General features: G+C 37.7%; 1 protein-coding gene and 1 long non-coding RNA gene across 2 annotated transcripts in view; one reads left to right on the plus strand and one right to left on the minus strand.

Moving 5' to 3' along the window:
• Positions 1-873: 873 nt before the first annotated feature.
• The window catches only part of KANSL1L (KAT8 regulatory NSL complex subunit 1 like), a 184,618-nt gene continuing 163,623 nt past the window's right edge, over positions 874-21,868 (minus strand). The window contains exons 9-15 of the mRNA XM_047773390.1: positions 10,916-11,044; positions 8,324-8,442; positions 7,477-7,601; positions 6,066-6,120; positions 4,509-4,621; positions 3,175-3,340; positions 874-2,399 (exon numbers count right to left, since the gene is read on the minus strand). Of these exons, the coding sequence (XP_047629346.1) occupies positions 2,169-2,399; positions 3,175-3,340; positions 4,509-4,621; positions 6,066-6,120; positions 7,477-7,601; positions 8,324-8,442; positions 10,916-11,044 (938 nt within the window). The 3' untranslated portion in view covers positions 874-2,168. The remainder of the gene's footprint in view (positions 2,400-3,174; positions 3,341-4,508; positions 4,622-6,065; positions 6,121-7,476; positions 7,602-8,323; positions 8,443-10,915; positions 11,045-21,868) is intronic.
• LOC125123502 (uncharacterized) lies at positions 12,019-20,137 on the plus strand. The gene is made up of 3 exons (XR_007134082.1): positions 12,019-13,075; positions 16,995-17,070; positions 20,045-20,137. It is a non-coding gene; the product is annotated as an uncharacterized LOC125123502 (long non-coding RNA).

Below are 21,868 nucleotides of genomic sequence, written 5' to 3' on the forward strand. Positions count from 1 at the left end.
TAATATTAAGTTAAATCCTAACTCTTCCCCTTTACAACTGTTAGACCATAGCAAAGCAAATCATCCAACCTCTTTGAGTTTCTGTTAACTGATTTATACTTTGGGTGTAATTATAACAACAGTGCACGGTTGTGTTAAGGCTTAAGAGATACTGTTATATATGTAAAGCTTCCACTACTATTCCTGGAATTGTAGGATAGTAGAATTAGATGCTCAATACAAAGCGGCTTATCATTATATAAGTTAATGTTTTATAAAGTACATTGTTACAGTTTCATTAAACTTACAAATTAGTCCTAGGCTGGCACCATGGAAAGGATCCAGTAAAGTATTTCTGGTCTGTAGTCGCTTTACAAATGGAGCCCTGAGGAAGTGGATTAAGCAAAGGAACCTTCCTTTACTTAACATTGTCTTATTTATTTCCATTCTAACTAACTTTACCCTGTAGCAAAACCAGATGGCTGAGACTATTCTGCAACTGTGGATCTTGACCCTAAGGATGTATATTTTACTTATCCAAGGAAGACCAGGTAGGCTAAGATATGCCAAGGAAACAGAGTTAATTTGTAAACTAAATATTTACGATTGTGTCCCAGATTATACTTCAGTAACAGATATGTATAGCTACTTCATTTCTGTAAATACTCTTGCTGTGCAGTAATACACATGGAAGGAAATAATAGGACCAGTATCATTAAACGTTTTCAGGCCACTATGAGTTTTGAAAAATAAGAATGTTAACACTTATGCATAGAGTACAGCTGGCTTGCCTTTTTCTGTTACAAGATAAAAATTTATTTCATAATCTTTATTTTGGCTTAGGAAAAGCTTGTGACATAGATGATATTTAATCAAATCAGACAACACAGGGCATATAGAAATAACTTTAATTAAAAAACTTACATAGAAGATTATAATATCAGACATGACAAAAGATATGAATTTATTTGCCTGGACAACTTGGGTTTGTTCTGGCTTTTGTTTTCTTTTTTTAAACACAAATGTACAGTAAAACTACAAGCAAAAATTTGTCAGCATTGAATTGGAAATTTTTTTCCTTCTTCTTTAAAGAGACTAGTGTAATTTCCAATCCTTAACAAAAACTTAGTGTCAGATCCCCCAGATTAGACCAGATGGCTAGGATTGTCAGTTATGTGGGTACTACAACTTGAATAACCTTTTTTTACATGAGAAAAAGCGAGTCATATAAATTGTCCAAATTTTTACATAGAAAAAAATCATGTAATAGCGTCAAAGGAATTTTTCTTAATGTACACTCCAGTGTTCAATATTGAAGCGTTAACCTTTTGAGAATTTTAAATCTCAATTTAGGATGCAAGTAAGAACAGATCCTTATTTGAAAAGAATAAGCAATTGTAAGGAATGACCAAATTAACCAGAAGTACAATAATATACCAACAGGAATTTCCTGTTTGTTGCTTAAGTAGGGCATTTTCTCTTCATGAGATACATAAAATAGGTACAACTCAAGTTGAGTTTTAAAATAGTGAGAGTTTTAAAATACACCAATACTTAACCCATTGCTTTTCTTATTCTGTTAGAAGTGAATAGAAAATAACCTGTGTTTAACCCAACAGATACCAGTGATTTCAAATAAAAGAGAATTGTGTTATCTGGTATAGAAATTTCCATAAATAACTTCTCTTGGTTAAACATTTTTTTAAAAAAATTCCTTCTCCATAGTCAAGACTTTTAGATGTCCATTACCTTTGGAAACCTGTGCTGCTTTCCTTATAGTGCAGCTTATATTTCATGGGGTAGTACATACATGCATTTTTCAAGTGGAATGGAAGAGCTATCATTTAGTGCACAGGTATGTGTGTATTATGTGTGGGTATAAAGTATAAGAGTTATTTAGCCAGTAATGTGATTTGACATCAAATTGCAGCAGTTAATTTTTTGGTGCTTGTGATTTGCATCATAAAATACAAATGACTAGCACTTGTCTGTAGGTGAAAAGCTAGTTACTCCTGTGGTTCAAGAAGGAACATAAGGTGTAACTTGTCTGTTTCATAAACAGCATGAAAGATTAATACATGCACTACATGCTCTGACTCTGGAATTGTGGGGGGTGGGTGGAGAACAGGGCTTATTTTTTTCCTCCTATTTTCCTATTCAGTTGCATAGTTTTCTAAACCTGTTCCCTGTCACCTATTTTTTTTAACATGAGTAAGTCCTAGACCAAGGATATTGTACTCTTCTATGCCATCTGCCTGCCTTTTTGGATGGTGGCCATTCTCTGGTGCACTGGTACAGAAGACTTCACCATGGAAAGCTGGGCTTGATCTTTTAATCTGATCATTTTTTTCATCTTGGCATAATAAGGCTTCTGTGTCTTCATCCTTCAGTGGAAAAGCTCGTCGTTCCCACCACAGAGACTGAAAGAGAAAAACATAAGTTTCAACTAATATGTAATCTGTAGATATCAATTTTGTAATAACCATTGTTCATAAAAGTACAAAGTATCTAGCAAAATGGAATGTACTGAGGATTATTTAGGGATCTTTGGGGATTATTGTTTCACTTTGCCTCTTGCACAAAGAGGGACACATGGCCATTAGGGCACTGGTCTGCATTTTCAGCCTAGGAGTACTTTGGGGAAGGCCTGTTAAAAGTGTTGGACCTTCTACCGCGATCTCTCTGTCTTCATCCCGTCATCATTATAGACACCTATTGACTTTGCTTTCCTTGAACTTAATATGACTTTGCCTATTAATTTCTGTAATCTCTACTCTCTCAATCCTAGATATGGTTCTTTTCCAACACCTACTTATAAAGTGCAAGAGCTTTATAGACGAAGTGTTAGAAAGCAGGTTAGAACTGGACGTATGGGAGACATGTAAAAATCTTTTGTAAGGGGAAGAGAAATTTTAACATTTACTATGTGCCAGGTGTTATTCTCTTTAATCCAGTTTGATTTGTGATGAAGTGAATAGGTAGAATTAGGTATTGATGTGTTACATAAAAAGGTAGAGAACTGTCTATAGTTAGTGATGGAACTAGAATGCTGGGAGACACATTCCTATACCTAGCATTCTCTACTGGACTGGTGGACAGAATTTGGTAGGTAATGATAGAATCCTTAACTAGCAACAGGCAATTGCTTAAAGTCAATTTAGAGTCAGTTTACCTAGTTATGTATAAGAGACTTACCTTGATCTCTTGACTTTCACTTAGTGAAGGTGAGCCATGTGCACTCAGGTCCTGGCTCTCCGAGGAAGGCTCGGCGGGACTCTCAGCACAGAGCTGCCCTCCGCCAAGGTCATGAGGGTATTCCTTCACAAGCAAGTCCTGTCCTTCAGCATTTTTACTGTAAGCTCTAGCAAGAAAATCAAGAAAAATATTTATTTGTTGAGGTCTTAACATTTTATGAACAACCCAAGGTGTCCTTAAGTAAGTTTAACTTGGTAGCTTTTCTTTAAACAACTCTGCCTGAAAGATTTTTAAGAATTCATCTGTTGATCTTGATATTATTATCCTTACATCTCAAAGACTTAAATAGTATTTTATGAAATTTTTTGCCAAATTATTATAGCAGTTTTGTTTTGTTAGAGCTTTTGGTTTGCTTTCCCTTTCTCCCCCCTCCCCCAGAAAAAAAGAAAAAATTGTTACTTGACCCTTACAGTCTGAGTTCCCAGAGTATTCTATGATTACTGTAATGTCAACCATGAAGGACTCGATTCACATTTTTCTCTGTACTTCTATAAAGTTATATATTTGGAATGTGGGGAAAGATGAGAATCGAATCTCATATGTTAGGATAACTCTTGGAATAAGAATCTACGACAAATCTGGATATCTTGAGACCTTAGCAGAGAAATGTGTTTTAACAATACTAAATGACTGAGAGATGCACCACACTCAAGTGACTACCAGATTTCAACATGATCTTATTATTTGATTTTGGCTATATTTAAAAAAAGCCCAATGTAAGTATAAAATACCAGAGATTTTCTCAAATAGATGATTACTAATTATATTTTTAGGATTTATTCCCCCTCCCCTCAAAGTTATGTTCAAAGTATTTTAGATATTTTAGATTATTTGCTTTTTAAACTAGATAGGTTTCTTGAGGGTTGTTTTTTGTTTTTGTTTTTGTTTTTTGCTTTGTTTCTTTTTAGAAGAAACATTTTTTGAAGTGGTACCCTGATTCTAATCCCTAGTGTTGGATCCACCATTACAGTACCCTGAAATGACCGACTTTATCTAAGGAGAATTTTCACATTACTTGCCCATTTAAATATGTTACTGAGGCTGACACTGAGAAATAGTGTGGAGTAAAATACACAACTTTTCATTGTTATGTAATTAGCCTGAATATAATTTGAAGGTAAGCTTAGTATATGTAGTGTTTCACTTTGAGCACACAAACAGCTGATGTTATAAGTATGTTTTCCTTTTTAGTGGTCTCTCTCATCATTCACTCAGAATTATTATAGATTCCACGTGGATTCCGTGATTTTGGGGTTTAAATTCACAACACCTGCCTGCTGTTTCTTCTGTGCCACTTGCTTTGCTCCCATAGTGACCATCTGGCTTGCTCTCTCTCTTCATATTTTTTGTGTCTTAGGGAGAAGACTTCATCCGAGAGATCTTCTATCTGGAATTAATTAAAGTTTTGCTTTTATCAGAAACATTCTGAAATATGAGAACTGGTGTCAAAGTTCCTCATCAAGAGAACAATAGGAAGAAAACTCCAAAATAAGTAACTGCCTGAGTCGTGAGAATGAATGTTAGTGAGAAAAGATTCAAATATCTAAAAAGAGGGAGTTGAAAACTTTTTTTTTTTTTGCCTGTTATTGAGCTGCTCCCACAGCATATGGAGGTTCCCAGGCTAGGGGTCTCATCGGAGCTGTAGCCACCAGCCTACACCAGAGCCACAGCAACACTGGATCTGAGCTGCGTCTGTGACCCCACACCACAGCTTACAGCAATGCCAGATCCTTAACCCACTGAGCAAGGGCAGGGATAGAACCCACAACCTCATGGTTCCTAGTCGTATTCATTAACCACTGTGCCACGACGGGAACTCCCGAAAACATTTACTGTTGGTCATATTTGAAGACTTCCCTAAAATACTTAAAGGTACCATATGGGTTCACAGTGCTTTCTCTTAAAATATTCTTCATGCTTTATTCCTTCAAAACTTTGTATTGATTCCCCCTCATGGAGTATATACTATAGACCACCCCATTGGAATCAGTTTGGTTATATGGTATTTTTTCCTATAATTTTTCTTGTCTTAATGTAAGTTTTAATCCATACAAGTCCACAGTCCCTTTCCTGCAATTCCAACAATCTAAACAAACACGTTTTTGTAATTCATTTGGTGACACTGCCTGATCTGAAATGATGTGAGGCTATTCTGCTTCTTATAAATATTTCACTATAGAAACATTAATATTTGATTATGAGAACTGTTCTAGACTTCCTATATGTATTACATTACTTTTCTTTTTTTTTCAGTGCCCTCACTAAGGTTCAAACTCAGGACCTTCAGATGTACATTACTTTTCTAAAGTCCAAAATGTTCTAAATTCAAAAGCAATTTGTTCCTAATATTTTTTTTCTTCTTTTTTATTTCCACTTTATAGCCATGCCAGTCCTGTGGCATATGGAAGTTCCTGTGCTAAGGGTCGAATTGGAGCTGTAGCTGATCCAGGTCGCATCTGCGACCTAAGCCACAGTTTGTGGCAACATCAGATCAAAAAAAAAGTGACTAAATCCTATGTAGAAAAAATATGCCAGATACTGGGAATGAATATATTCACAAAATTAATATTTCAACAACTCATGTAAGCAAAGTCTATTTTTTGCTTTTCTTTATTCTCCATATTATTGTCTTTGCTGTCAAATTTGCACAAAATGCTTTTCTAATCAAATTAATATCCTTAATGAGGAACTTTTTTTAATAAGTTTGAAAATTAAAAAAAAAATCAACATATGTTAAAAGGGACTTACATTTCTTAGTTCCTTAAGTATCAAACTAAGCAGGCTTCATAATATATAAAGTACAATTATTCCACAAGTGGAAGGCAACTTACCTCTTCTTCACCTAAATTATATTCATCCAAAGGCTGAAGAAGAACCATCCTCCAGCTGTTGAAGATACAAACCAATTTCAAACAGCTTTTGTTACTATATTTAAAAGGAGCAATTTTATTCTGTAAGTATGGCTAATGCAGTAGTGTTTTCTTTCCTTGGGGCCTTCATAATTCAAATGGTTGTATTTTAGTACTTTATTTTTTAAAAGAGGTAAAATAGTTGTATTATGAGAAGAGGACAAGGAGAAGATGAGGCTTTACTTCTGGCCTTAATGATAAACAGTCTCCTGCCTTGTTACATTTTATATCTAAAAATTACTAATTTTGAAATCAGCAATATGCTGATAAAGTGAAATCAGTGGTACGCTGATAAACTGACCCAGAAAATAAAAAGGAAAAAACTCTGATTTGTAGCAGTTGCCAATTTCTTTGTGTGAAGACGACTGCCATCGTGACCTCTTGTATGAGTTTTAAGTGGATCACAGTATTCCTATGTGTTAAATCAGGCCAACCAGCCAGCTCCAGCCTACCACTGTAAATTAAAATACCACATTGTTGCTGTAGAGCATCGTAACCACCAATGTTCTTTTTACTCAGGTAAATTCTCATAACACCTCCTAGAGTATTAAGAGTTCTCTTAAGTACCTCAAAGTAATTACGAATAAAAGAATCAGAAATTAGAGATGGGTAGGAATTACTGTAGTTGTCACCCAGCTCATGTCTCTGTTTCCATCCTCTTCTATCTCTTCTTCATAATCTTAAAAACTGCTTTCATCAATGCTAAAAATATCTAACTTTGCTGCCAGCAAGAAACATCTTTTGCAGCCTTGTGCAAACCTTCATTTTAAAGATCAAGGATTGTTACTGTAATTATTTACATCCCTAAAGTACCTTTCTGCTATATACATAACAGAGAACTAAATATTGAATACAAAAAGACTAAGAGTGCTAAAGCCAATCTTAGGAATTCCTAATTCTTCGTCTTTTTTTTTTTTTTGTCTTTTTGCCATTTCTTGGGCTGCTCCTGCAGCATATGGAGGTTCCCAGGCTAGGGGTCCAATTGGAGCTGTAGCCACTGGCCTACACCACAGCTTGTGGCAACACTGGATCCCTAACCCACTGAGCAAGGCCAGGGATCGAACCCGCAACTTCATGGTTCCTAGTCGGATTCGTTAACCACTGAGCCACGACGGCAACTCCAGGAATTCCCAATTCTTAATAATACCTAAGAAGTAAAGTTGTGCTACTGTATGGCACTTTTTTCCAGCATGAGTGACGTAAAAGTTTTTCACTGTTTTCCCTCCAGTTAGACAAGTGGGAGGAAGAGGGAGAGAATCCTCTTTTAACTTCACTGAAAAAAGTGTATTCAATAAAAAGAAGGAAGAAAGAAAATAGATTTAAGCACACATACCTTGGAGTCAGTATTTCCTTATACTGGAGTTTCTCTAACTTAGCTGGGGCCACTAGTGACATGGGAATCACGATATTATCTATATCATAAGAGCTCTCACTCCGCAATCTCCGTCGTGCAGTATTCTGTAAAGTAGGATTACAGTGATTTAACAATAGTATTTGGTTAGCTGGGATGATACTCATGTTTTATAAGTTATATAAAGATAATATAGCAGTGCCTCCAAAGTTTTACACATTGTTATAAAATCTGATCATAAAATGTTAAGAAAAACAATAAAGCATACCTATCTTCTATAAACCAACATAATCCCTTTGGCAGGTAAGCAGTGTAACATTTGGGTGCACACACATACAAGCCAATTTTTAAGACCATAAAAAATATGAATGCCTTAAAATGCAAAGCCCTTATTGAAGAGCACCATAAAGCACCCTATGTCAATGAAATGATCTTTTAACAAACTCACTTTATATTAGAAAAGATGATGAAATGAAATATTTGGTGAGCCATTTATTAAAGATTATTTTTACAAGCTTCATTTATGTGTTCCTGGTCCCTGAGTTCATGCTGAAGTTTCTAAATCCTATGTTTTGACCTCTAAGTTTTAACACACAAAAAAGCCATAACCAAGGATTAATGAACAATTACTCCATAGAAAAATCAAATTAGTTTAATCAAATTTATTGCTTCCTAGTAAGGTAACTCTAAATATGCTAATTACATGCCAGTGAATAAGGTTATTATAGATTAACAATATAGCCTGTAAGTCTTTCCCCCCCAGTTTAGCCAGCTTTAAAAGTCTACAATAGCATCTTTAAAGTTCACTCACTGTACAAAAAAAACCTACTTGTGATGATGAATTCTGGGTTCTTGACAGAACATTGACATTATTAACTGCAGTAAAATTGCTATGGGATCCTTGTTCTGTGCGTTGCAAAGCAAATTCTTCAAATCTAGTTCTTTCTCCTGCCATGGAAGAACCATTGAGAATGTCATACATTAAATGTGACTGGTAGGTAAGAGAATTTTTATTTTGCTAGTTAGATAATATGGGATTCCTTAGCTGCTTATTGATTTTTGTTTTTAATGTTTCAAAACCAAGGAAATGAAAAAAATCTTACCCATAGTTGTGCACAGTTTCCATCTTCTGGGGTATTTGACTTTTTATTGCGTATACATTTAGGGGTTCCTGTTGTGGCTCACTGGTAACAAACCCAACTAGTATCCATGAGGAATCAGGTTCAATTCCAGACCTCACTCAGTGGGTCAAGGATCTGGCATTGCTATAAGCTGTGGTATACATCACAGACACAGCTCAGATCCTACATGGCTGTAGCTGTGGCATAGGCCTGCAGCTGCAGCTCTGATTTGACCCCTAGCCTGGGAGCTTCCATATACTGCAGGTGTGGCCTGAAAAAGAAAAAAGAATGTATATTTAGATGTTTGATCCTCTAAGACTTAACTGTTAATTTTATTTACTTTTTTTTTTTTTTTGGTTGTGCAGCATATGGGAGTTCCTGGGCCAGGATCCACTGCACTGGGCTGAGGATGGAACCTATGCCTCAACAGTGCCCAGAGACAATGCCAGATTCTTAACCCACTGTGCCATTTCCTTTATCTTTTCCTATCTTTGACTTTGTAATTTGGGGGAGATTTCCTTAACTTGATCTTTTTACTTTTGACTTTTGAAAAGTTTTCTCCTATTAAAGTATTGATTTCTAAGTTATTGTTCTCATTTTTTTTGTTACATCCTACTTCAGGAATGAATTTTTTTTCTCAGGATATTGATTAGAAGTTTACTTCTAGCTTCGTTATTTCTTATTTCTTCTGTGTTCTCTTCCATTTGTTTTGCTTCTCTACTTGTGAGTATAGTTTATTATGTGCTGCCCTTGTTTATCTTACTTTAGTACAGAGCTTGGAAAATATTTTCCTGTGTAGTAAATTTTTTCTTTTGCCTTTTTTTTTTAGGGTCGCACCTGTGGCATATGGAGATTCCCAGGCTAGGGGTCAAATCAGAGCTGCGGTGCTGGCCCAAAACACAGCCACAGCAATGCTAGATCTGAGCTGCATCTGTGACCTACACCACAGCTCACAGCAACTGCTGGATCCTAAACCTGCGGAGTAAGGCCAGGGATTGAACCCGCAACCTCATGGTTCCTAGTCGGATTCATTTCCACTGTGCCACAATAGGAACTCCCTTGTGTAGTAAAATTTAACACACAGACCTGTATTGTCCAATTGTTTAAAAATATCCTTCTGGCTAGTAACTTCCTCTAGTCAGTATCCACATGTTGAAATTGGTTGTCTCCAAGGTCTACTGTAATCCACAAGAGTTCATTGCTCATGACACTGACTTGACTTGTTAAAGAGACTAGACCAGGTGTCCTGCACTTCAGAGTTGTCTAGTTACTTCTTTGTAGTATAGCATTTTACTTGTTCTTCTGTCCCTGTATTTCTATCAAAGTTAGATCTCTCAATTTAAGAGACACAGATCTTCCTATATTTGGTAAACCTGTATGAAAGTTTCTCAAAAGCTAGGTGACTCTTGGTTATCTTAAGATTAAGGCACCAAAAAGCATAATAAAATCTCTGGATGTAGGTGGGAGTTTGTTAATTTTGTGCCACACTAGTTAATCAGGTAGTGACTTGGTCAGTTATGGTGGGATTTCTAGAGACTATAGTGGTAAATATGTTAAATCCTTCGTGTATAGTACTTATTGCATGTAAACAGTTTTTAATTTATTGGGTATATTGACATACTACACCTAGGAAATACTTGACTAATATATATAGTGTTATATATCCACTGGAACAGTGAATAAAAATAGAGTATACAGATAATTTGTTATTTAATATACATCTTTCCAGTTAAGTTTCTTTTTTTAATCATTATCTGCAATAACTATTGAAACCGTTGTCCCAAATCCCCTTCACAAACCCAGTTTATATTACTATCGGAGTTCTAATTTCAGAGATTTCTCCATTGATCATCTTGGAACTATAAGTTCCTGAGGAATTGAACTGGGTTTTAGAGTTACCTTAGATGAATCCCATCCGATTTCTCAAATTTCTGAGGAAGCTTCATTGAATTAACACCTTGATGATAGTACTGGAAATGATAATAAATCTCTAAAAGGCAATATATTTTGAGTCTAGAACACAATCTTAGAGTCTCTAAGTCCTGTCCAGGAGGACAGTTATTAGAAGATAACTACTTGGGAAACACAGGAAGGAAATTCTTAACTGCCATGAAGTAGATGGATTCCCAGTCCACAGATAGTTCTGAATTGACTACATGTACATGGAGTTTAATGCTCATAGAACCATGGATGTTGTGTAACGAGTGACTTCTGGATCATAACTTCCATGAGGAAGAGGGTCTTGGGAGATTAGAATTTTTTCAGTTTTTAGTACTAGTGCTCATGTCCTCATTACCTACCTAATGCTGTTTCACTCAAGTGTCTTTTCTTTCTTCCCTGTAACAGCTGTGCAGAAGATTCTGACCTTATTTGAGGCTTGCATATCGGAGAATATCCATTTCTCCATTGATTCAGAGAAGGATTATGTACTAAGAAAAAAGGAAACGTCAAGTTTTAGTTGCTTAACACAAACATACTGTTCTGAACATTTTAATCTGTTTTTACTTATAACATTGAATATATTAATATACCAGTTCAAAATCAAAATTACATAGAATGAAATAAATACATACCAAGATGAAATACTGCTAAATTGAAAATAACCAGAATAAAATTCATTAAGACATCTTCAGCGGAGTTCTCATCATGGCTCAGTGGTAACAAACCTAACTAGTACCCATGTGGATATGGGTTCGATCCCTGGCCTCGCTCAGTGGGTCAGGGATCTGGCATTGTCATGAGCTGGTGTAGGTTGCAGACACAGCTCGGATCTGGTGTTGCTATAGCTGTGGTGTAGGCTTACAGCTGTAGCTCCAATTCAGTCCCTAGCCTGGGAACTTCCATATGCCATGGGTCCAGCCCTAAGAAGCCAAAAAAAAAAAAAAAACTTCCAGTTTTCTATTGTTCCTATTTAAAGAGGAAAGGTGATCTGTTCTCACAGTTTCTAAATTACAAAATTTACAAATTTTTTTCAGATCTGAATAGGATCTGGGTCCTTAAGTTAGTTCCTGCTCACCCTTAAATCTGGGAATAACTCAGAATTAAGTAACTGGGATCTTTTGAGACCAAGGACCAGATTTCATCAATCTCTTGACATGACCTATTCTTTCACATTTTTTTTTCTTTTTTTGGCCACGGTGTGCAGTGGCTTGATATGGGATTTCAGTTCCCAGACGAAGGAACAAAGCTGGCTACAGGAGCGAAAGTGCCTAATCCTAACCACTAGGCCACCAAGGAATTCCCACTTTGATTTTTGTTTTGGCTGTACCAATGGCCTATGCAAGTTCCCAGGCTAGGAACTGAATCTGGACTGCAGCTATAACACTGGATTTTTAACCCACTGTGCCAGGCTGGAGACAAACTGCAGCAAACCAAGCCAATGCAGTGACAGTACTGGATCCTTAACCCACTGGGCCACAAGGGAACACCCTTTGACTTTTTTAAAGTAATGGATTATTTAAAACTTAAGTCACTCAATACTTTGTGCCTAAGTTGCCTTACCCGTAAAATAGATCAAGCAGCTAGCATGGGATTATGAGGATTGAGTGAGTTCCTGTGATAGTCATTAGAAGGATATCTGACATAAGTATATAATATACTAGTTTTATCATGATTTTTTCCACCTGAACCCCGTATTTCCAATACTAGATTAATAACCTAATTGGCTTCTTTTTTGGGATGTTTGGAGATTGGGGGAAGGAAAGGAAAAAATATAGGCTGAAGTGCCAAATCCTCATCAACAAAAAAAAGGGTATAGCATACCAACAGTGGCCAGATTTTAAGATGACAAAGCACCCTAAAAGTAATAAAATTTTTATACATAGACACATGCATGGATCTGCACATTTACATCCACATTAGCATCCAAAATGTGAGTTTTGAAGTAGAGCAGAATGTGTGAGGAAATCTCTAAAAGCATAATGAAATTTGAAGAGCAAACTGCAAATGCACGTAGGAAAGTACTGCCACAAAAATGTCATGACTGTCAAAGGGGCACCAGGCCTGGAGGAAAGAAACTAGGAGCAGGACAACTCCCTGCAGCAGCTGATAGAATGACTGCATGCCAGCCTCTCAGCAGAGGCCTTGAGGCTAGAGCAGAGAAATGGATGGGTGAACAGAGAAGGCAATGCCCAAGGGCCCTCACTTGGAAATGTCCTGCCCATCTGTAACCGCCTCTGAAAACAGTGCAAATTTTACCTCTTCCATGAAAAGGATCCCATAAAAAACTGCGGCAGAATAGTCTTAACAGTGAATATCTACTTTAAAGATGAGAATACAATCAAGACTCCAAAAATCTGAATACCGACAGTGTAAATAAAGAAGAGGTACGAAAACAAATGGAAGAGCCATCTCAAGAAACAGTTAATGGGTTTACAGAATATGGACTTACAGATCTTCAAAATAACTAACATTGCCAAGAAAAACAGGCAAAAGTCCTCTCCAGAGAGCCCTCAGAAATGGTAAGTATATTGTTCAGATTTAAAAACAAAATCATCACTTGCCTCAGTAACAGAATGGACAAAGCTAAAAATCAACAGCATTGGGTTGGAAGAGTTAATTTCGCAAGTCAAAGGAATGGAGTAATGAACATATGAGGGGATAAAAAGGACAAACTAGAATTGGGTAGCAGGAGAGAACAGAATGAATGGGAGGCAATATTTGAGGAAATGACAGCCAAACTTTTTTCACACAATATTAACCCTAAGATTTCAATAACTTGAGTGGCAAAGAAAATGAGAAAAATGGAGTTACTGCTGTGGCTCGGCAGTAGCGAACCCTACTAAGAAACATGAGGATGCAGGTTCAATCTCTGGCCTTACTCAGTGGGTTAAAGATCCTGCATTGCCTTGACCTGTGGTGTAGGCTGCAGACTCAGCTTGGATCTGGCATTGCTGTGGCTGTGGTGTAGGCTGGTGGCTATGGCTCCAATTTGACCCCAAACCTGGGAACTTACATATGTGGCACATACAGCCCTAAAAAGTAAAACACAAAAAAGTGTGGAAAAAAAACACTATGAATCACTACCAGAGACAGGAAAATAAGGTTACTGTGAAGGAATGAAAATTAGACTGACATAAAGCAAAAGCAGATGCAGGAGAAAAAAAACACTGACTTTTTTTTGGCTGCCCCTGCAGCATGTGCAAGTTCCTGGGCCAGGAATCAAACCTGCACTACAGCAACCTGAGCTCCTGCTGCAGTGACCACACTTAACCTGCTGCACCACAAGGGAAATCCATCAGTGACTTTTTATTTATTTATTTATTTATTGTCTTTTTGCCATTTCTTGGGCCGCTCCCTTGGCACATGGAGTTTCCCAGGCTAGGGGTCTAATCGGAGCTGTAGCCACTGACCTACACCAGAGCCACAGCAATGCAAGATCCGAGCGGCGTCTGCGACCTACACCACAGCTCACGGCAACGCTGGATCGTCCACCCACTGAGCAAGGCCAGGGATCGAACCCGCAACCTCGTGGCTCCTAATCGGATTCGTTAACCACTGCGCCACAACGGGAACTCCCATCAGTGACTTTTTAAAGTGCTCATGGAAAACAGTAAACAGAATTCTAAGATGGCCCCCAAGATTTCCTAACCATCTAAGAAAAAGAATGCAAGAGTTCCTGTTGTGGCTCACTGGTAACGAACCTGACTAGGATCCATGAGGACATGGGTTCAATCCCTGGCCTTGCTCAGTGGGTTAAGGATCTTGTGTTGTCACGAGCTGTGGTGTAGGTCACAGACACAGCTCGGTCTCTGGTGTAGGCTGGCAGCTGCAGCTCTGATTTGACCCCTAGCCCAGGAACTTCCATATGCCGTGGGCCCAGCCCTAAAAAGACACACACAAAAAGGAAAAGTATGCAGAAAAAAAGATCAGACATAATTCTAAACCCATTTTTTAAAAAGGATAACTAGAATTGTGAGGGGTTTTTTCTTTTTAGGGCTGCACCTGCCACATATGGACGTTCCCAGGCTGGGGTCAAATCAGAGCTGCAGCTGCCAGCCTACAACCACAGCTACAGCAACATTGGATCTGAGCGTCCTCCATGACTTACTCCACAGCTTGTGGCAACCCTGGGTCCTTAACCCACTGAGAAGCCAGGGATGGAACCCATGTCCTCAGGGACACTGTGCCAGGTTCTTAACCTGCTGAGCCACAACGGGAACTCTGAGAGTTAGGTTTTAAACTATATATGTACCTGGCACATGTTCACTTTTGTTCCCTAGAGTATTTTAAAGGGAATTCTGGAAATTCAACCCATCTCTTCTAAAAGAACTCACCCTCCTTGTCTTGTAAAAAAGCACATCAAACTTTCTGAGGAAAACTTAACCTTTGCTTTTTATTGAATTTTACTCAAAAGTTTTCTTTATACTTTTCCCCTTTTATGTAATTTCTGGTGTCTTCTAAGGAGGCTGCAATGGCACTCTTGAAATAGAAGGAAATACATGGCAATTCAGAGTATAACTCACACATTCTCTTAACCTGTCCTAATTATTATAACCTTCCCAACCTTTCAGTTCTTGCTTGCCCAAATCCTCTCCTAAATTCCATCCTAAAGTACATCTTGAGGAGTTCCCTGGTGGCCTAGTGGTTAAGAATTCAGCATTGTCATTGCTGTGGCACAAGTTTGATCCCCAGCATAGCAATAAAATAAACTAAAATACATCTCGATCCAGTATCTCTCCTGTCCTCCTGCCGTCCTTTTTTTTTTTTTTTTTTTTCTGGCCATGCCTGGGGCATGCGGAAATTCCCGGGCCAGGGATTGAACCCACTCGACAGCAGTGACAATGTTAGATTCTTAACCCACTGAGCCACTGGGGAATACCCCTTCCCTTTCACTCACACATTTAATAACTTTCTAGAGAGTTGGTTACATGCCAGGCACTGTGTTGTATGTTGGGGACACAAGAGTAAGCAAAAACAGGCATGATCCCTGCCCCAATGTAGTTTTTAGGCCTTCTCAAAACCTGCGAGTACTTGTGTGCTAGAACACAGTCCTATTGATTGGAGATAATGAGTAGGGACAGCTAGTAAGAGAGCTCTAGGAAAAACTTCCCCAGATGAAGTGATAGATTACAAATATGAACAGAAACAGCTGATGAATAGTATGGGGAAGGGAGAAAATGGCAGAAAGGCACAAGGCACCAGGGGACAGAACAGACTGGACAATTGAACTGAAGCGAGGTGGGGCAGAGAATGGAAGCATGGTGGAAAAGAACCATGAACAGGTAGGAGAGTTCCTCTATTTTAGAATATTCTGTCTGTCAAATATTTTAAAGAATGAGGGTGGGGAGCAGGTGTGATGTAATTAGATATACTTTTCGAAAAGAAAACTTGCTACAAGGACTGGAGAGAAAAATCGATTAGACTATTTCAGCAGTATAGATTAAGGGTCATTAAGATGGACTGTGGAAGTGGTAGAAATATAGGGGAGAGGTCTGAGGGATAAGATCACACTGACAATGTGGATTAGATACAAGGAAGTGGTGAAGAAGCCTGAACCCTAGGGTTGTGTGGGTTTTGGTGCTACCGTTACTCTCTCATCTGCCCACTCAAAAGTAATAAACTTTATTTTGACATAATTTTAGACTTACAGAAACCTTGAAACAATACAAAGAAGTTCTATAGACCTTTTATTCAGATTCCCCAAATGATAAACATTGGCTTTACCTTTCTGACCTCTAGTGAAATTAAAGGGCTAATATGATACCTCTCTACTTTAAAAATGTCAATATGGATTTTTCAAAAACAAGGACTTTTTTTTTGTTTGTTTAGGGCAGCACCTGCAGCATATGGAGGTTCCCAGGCTAGGGGTCTAATTGGAGCTACAGCTGCCAGCCTATACCACAGCCACAGCAACGCCAGATCCGAGCTGTGTCTGCAGTCTACACCACAGCTCATGGCAATGCTGGGTCCTTAACCCACTGAGCGAGCCCAGGGATTGAACCTGAAACGTCATGGTTCCTAATTGAATTTGTTTCTGCTGTGCTACGATGGGCACTCCCAAGGACATTCTCTTAAACAGCCACACAACGAATGAAAACTATTAGCTAACAATAGAACTTATTCACATTTCACCAATTATTCCTATAATGTTCTTTACAGAAGATTCTGATCACTCTGCATTCAGTTGACAGGTCTCTTTAAAGTTTTCTAATATTTGAAATAGTTCTATTGTCTTGACTTTCATGACTTTAAATATTTTGATGAGTATAGGCCCTTAAATTGGCTTTGGTATTTCCTCTCAATTGGCAACTAATCAATTCTTCGATTTGTTTTTTCCCTATTTTCTTGTTACTTGAAGTCAGTAGTTCTGTCATAATTGCCAACTAATGGAAAGTACAGAATTAATCAAGGCACACAAACATCTGTTTACCTCCACAGAATTTATCCTACAAGAATACCGAGGCTGTCTGTATATACTTGAACACATTATATTATTTCATGGGTTCATGACAAGGTATGTGTTTCCATTTTAAAGCTTGTTACTTAATATGCCAACAGTATTTTAACCATCTAGGACCTTGTTAGAAATATAGTATCTTAGACTCCATTCTCAACTTACTGAATCAGAATCTGTATTCTAACAATATCCTCCCCTCAACCCACCCAAGTAATTTGCACATTCAAGTTTGAGAAACAATAATTCACTTTTCCTCTAAACTCCAGTTAAGTGTTTAAAACTACACTTGGCATCACCATCTTTCTGGAGTTCCTCTTTTTGCCTTTTCCCCAACATATTTAACCTCTCTTCCTCTGCCTTCTGCTGGGCAGAGTTATATACTCTCTTTTCATTTTAGAATATTTTTTATTATGTCTGTACCCATAACATAATTTAATAGTCATGTGTGTGTCTGCTTCTCCATCACATAATTTTTTTGGTTTCCTGTGATTCACTTTTGATTTTTTAGCACTTAACTATCTACTTGACACAGAGTATGTGCTCAATAAATGGTGGATTCTGGTTTTATTTAATTCTGTAGAAAAAAAAATTAATACCAGCTATTTAAGACAGATACTTATATAGGATGAGACCTAGTTAATGCTAAATTATTCTGGTTGGGAGTGAAAGGGAATGAGGAAACAGAGGAGGAAAGATTGAAATACAAAAAAATTACTGCACTGATTTGCCGAATGATACTGCAGAATTCAATTCAAATGTCTTCCATTTCTAGCTTTTAATTTCCCATCACTAACATGTCATTACATTATTGATCCATCACTATTAATTTTGTGCCTAACAATTATACTGCCCTATTTTTTAAAGTCAGATAATAATAGAGCAATATTAGAAAAAATAATCACCTGACCTAATTTTTGCATATTCCCTTTCAGTTGTATACATACATTTCATATTTATATTTCAAATGTAATAATTTTTACTTGAAAATATGTAAGATTGTTTTTTGGGGTCTTTTTTGTTTCTGTCTTTTTAGGACCACACAACAGCATATGGAAGTTCCCGGGCTAGGGGTCAAATTGGAACTGTAGCCGCCAGCCTACACCACAGCCGCAGCAAAGCGGGATCCAAGCTGCGTCGGTGACTTACATCAGAGCTCACCGACAATGCCGGATCCTAACCCACTGAGCGAGGCCAGGGATCCAGTGTGCGTCCTCATGGATACCAGTCAGATTCGTTTCCACTGAGCCACAACGGGAACTCCATAAGCATGTTTTTCTTAATCTGATAACTCACTCTTTTTTTTTTTTTTTGGCCGTACTTGCGGCATAAAGTTCCCAGGCCAGGGATCAAACCTGTGCCACAGCAGCAACCCAAGCCACTGAAGTGACAATGCCAGATCCTTAACCTGCTGAGCTACAAGGGAACCCTTTATTGTTATTTTTTCACATGGTTGCCTAACATTTCTCTGATTAACTCTTCCCTAGCTGTTGGAGCTAGTTATCATTTTAATATTATTTGTATTCTGGACATTCTTTTTTTTTAAAAAAAAAAATATCTTTTTAGGGCTGCATCTGTCCAGGCCAGGGTTTGCGTCGAATCAGAGCTGTAGCCTCTGGCCTAGGCCACATCCATAGCAACACCAGATCTGAGCCATGTCTGCAACCTACAGCTCATGGCAATGATAACGTGGATCCTTAATCCACTGTGCGATGCCAGGGATCGAACCTGTGTCCTCATGGATACTAGTCAGATTTCATTCCCCTAAGCCACAATAGTAACTCCATATTCTGGACATTCTTAATCATCTTCATGCATACAATTTTTAATTAAAAAATTTGTCTCAGGATACAAGCAGTTATATCATGAAAAGTACCTGTACTTTTTGAATCTTTTTTTCCCTAAGCACAGACAATTGTTCTGTGTTCTTAGTCATTTTTTTCTTTCTCTAACTTTTTTGCTGTAGAAAAATTTCAAGGAACAAAAATGGAAAATAAAATAATGAACTCCCTTGTACTTATCATTCAGCATCAAGAATGCTGGTGACCAATCTTGTTTTCTTTCTCTCCTACCAACTTTTTGTTGCTGGAATATTTTAAAGCATATCCCAGACACTGTATCTTATCTACATATATCAGTTTGAATCTCTAATAACATAAAATGGGTGTGTTTTTAAGTAACCACCATTACATCTCACAAAATTTTCAATTCATTAATATCCAACAGCCAGTCCATATTCAAATTTCTCTGTCTCAAAAAGTGTGTGTGTGTAGAGCTGAGCTGTTCGAATTGGGATCACCAAAAGGCCCACATGTTGCATTTAGTTGATGTAAGTATAAGCATTTTTACATGGTTATAATTATACCAAACACAGAAGTAAAACTTTTGTCCTTTTATACACTTAACATTCTTTGATAAATGTTTCCATCCTTAGATGAACTATTAAGATATTTTTATTCTTTTTTTTTTCTGCTTTTTAGGGCCACACCTGCGACATATGGAGGTTCCTAGGCTAGGGGTCCAATCGGAGCTACAGCTGCCAGTCTACGCCACAGCCACAGCAACACAGGATCTGAGCCCTGTCTGCAACCTACACCACAGCTCGCAGCAACGCCAGATTCTTAACCCACTGAGCAAGGCCAGGGATCGAACCCGCAACCTCATGGTTTCTAGTTGGATTTGTTTCCGCTGCGCCACAACGGGAACTCCGAGATATTTTTTAAAGTTGTATATTCCATTGTCTTAGACAGTTAGCCATATTTATACTGTTTTTAATTTTTCATTACCACAATAATGTTGACAAATATATTTGTGAATAAAGGTAGTTTCATATGTAGGATTAGACTAGGTTCTTGGAAAGGGATATACTGAGTCAGAATACAGAGTTAACAGTTTAGTAAACATTTATTGTGAATGAGTTCAGTTTTTTTTCTCAATGAGCTTATAAAAAATGTATAGTTTAAAACCTTGTAACGCATTTCACTGTACTTCCCAAAATGTTTGTATCAATTAACTGTACCTAAAATATTTACAGGTCCTGTTCTCACTACAGTCTTGCCAGAATTGATGATTACAATGTTTAATATTAATATTATGTGGGAGTTCCCATCATGGCACAGCGGAAACGAATCCTACTAGGAACCATGAAGTTGTGGGTTTGATCCCTGGCCTCACTCAGTGGGTTAAGAATCTGGTGTTGACGTGAGCTGTGGAGTAGGTCGAAGACACCTCTGGGATCTAGCGTTGCTGTGGCTGGGGCATAGGCTGGCAGCTGTAGCTCTGATTGGACCCCTCGCCTGGGAACCTCTATATGATGTGAGTGTGGCTCTAAAAAGCAAAAGAAAAAAAAATTAATATAATGTGAAAAAGAAGAAACAGTCTGGTGTCTGGCATAAGACTACTCAGTAAGTGTTAGCTATTATCATTTTCATTATTATCATTGAATCCATCCAGATTTTCTAATTCTTTTAGGACATCCCTTTAAAACAGTTAACCCTTTAATCCATCTGGAATGTTTTGTTTTGTTTTTTTCTTTTTAGGGCTGCACCTGTGGCATATGGAAGTTCCTGGGCTAGGGATCGAACTGGAGCTACAGCTGCCAGCCTACGCCACAGCCACAGCAATACCAGATCCAAGCCGCATCTGTGATCCATGCCACAGCTTAGGGCAACACTGGATCCTTAACCTACTAAGCAAGGCCAGGGATAGAACCTGCATCCTCATAGATACTAGTCAGATCCTTAACCCATTATGCCACAATGGGAACTCCTGGAATGTATTTTAATTTTCATCCATTTTAAATTTGTTTTAATGTGCTGCATGAGGCAGAGATCTCATTTTATTTTTCCAAAAAGTCTTTACTTAATGCCACTGATTACAGAACAAGTTAGTTGTTTAAAGCGTGGACTCTGAGCCAGACTACTTAGATTCGAATCCTGTCTCTACCACCATGCAACTGTAATTTGGGAAAAAATTAGTCAAGGGGAAAAATAATCATAATACCTACCTTATAGGGTTTTACAAGATGAAAGTAATTAACAGACATAAAGACAAAGTTCTTCAACAGTACTGTACTGGCATAAATAAGGAATTCATATGAATTGTTCCACATTGATGAAAAGTATTACTCTTATAACAAATCCTTGGGTCTGTCTCTAGGTTTTTTATTTAGTTCCTGTAGCCTGGCTTTCATCAGTACTGCAATATTTTAATGATTATGGCTTATATTTTGATACTTGATGCCTCCTTACTGATCTTTAAAAAAACTTTATTGGCTATTCAACATTTTCCTTCTGAGATAAACTTCAGAATAACTTTTCTCCAAAAGAAGAATATACCTCTGGTTCTGATTAGAATTATATCATAAGTTAATTTGAAGAAGCTCCCATTGTGGCGCAGCAGAAATGAATCCTACTAGTAAACATGAGGTTGTGGGTTCGATACCTGGCCTCACTCAGTGAGTTAAGGATCTGGCATGGCTGTGAGCTGTGGTGTAGGTCATAGATGCAGCTCAGATCCTGTGTTGCTGTGGCTGTGGCTGGCAGCTGTAGATCCAATTGGACGCCTAGCCTGGGAACCTCCATATGCCATGGGTGTGGCCCTTAAAAAAAAAAAAAGGTGAAATGCAAAAAATAAATTAATTTGGAGGAAAATGACATCTTATAAGTTATAAAATGGTCTTCTAACAGGAACAAGGTATATCTCTCCGTATATGCATACACTCTTATGTTCTTCAGGAAACTTTTGAAGTTTTCTACATGCAATTCCTTGTTAAGTTTAATCCTAGATGTTTTATATTTTCATTGTCTGTATGACCAGGATAATTTATTCTTTTACAAATTCTAACTTGTTATTACTG

The sequence above is a fragment of the Phacochoerus africanus genome, chromosome 3, assembly GCF_016906955.1.
Source record: "Phacochoerus africanus isolate WHEZ1 chromosome 3, ROS_Pafr_v1, whole genome shotgun sequence".
Taxonomy (NCBI): Eukaryota; Metazoa; Chordata; class Mammalia; order Artiodactyla; family Suidae; genus Phacochoerus; species Phacochoerus africanus.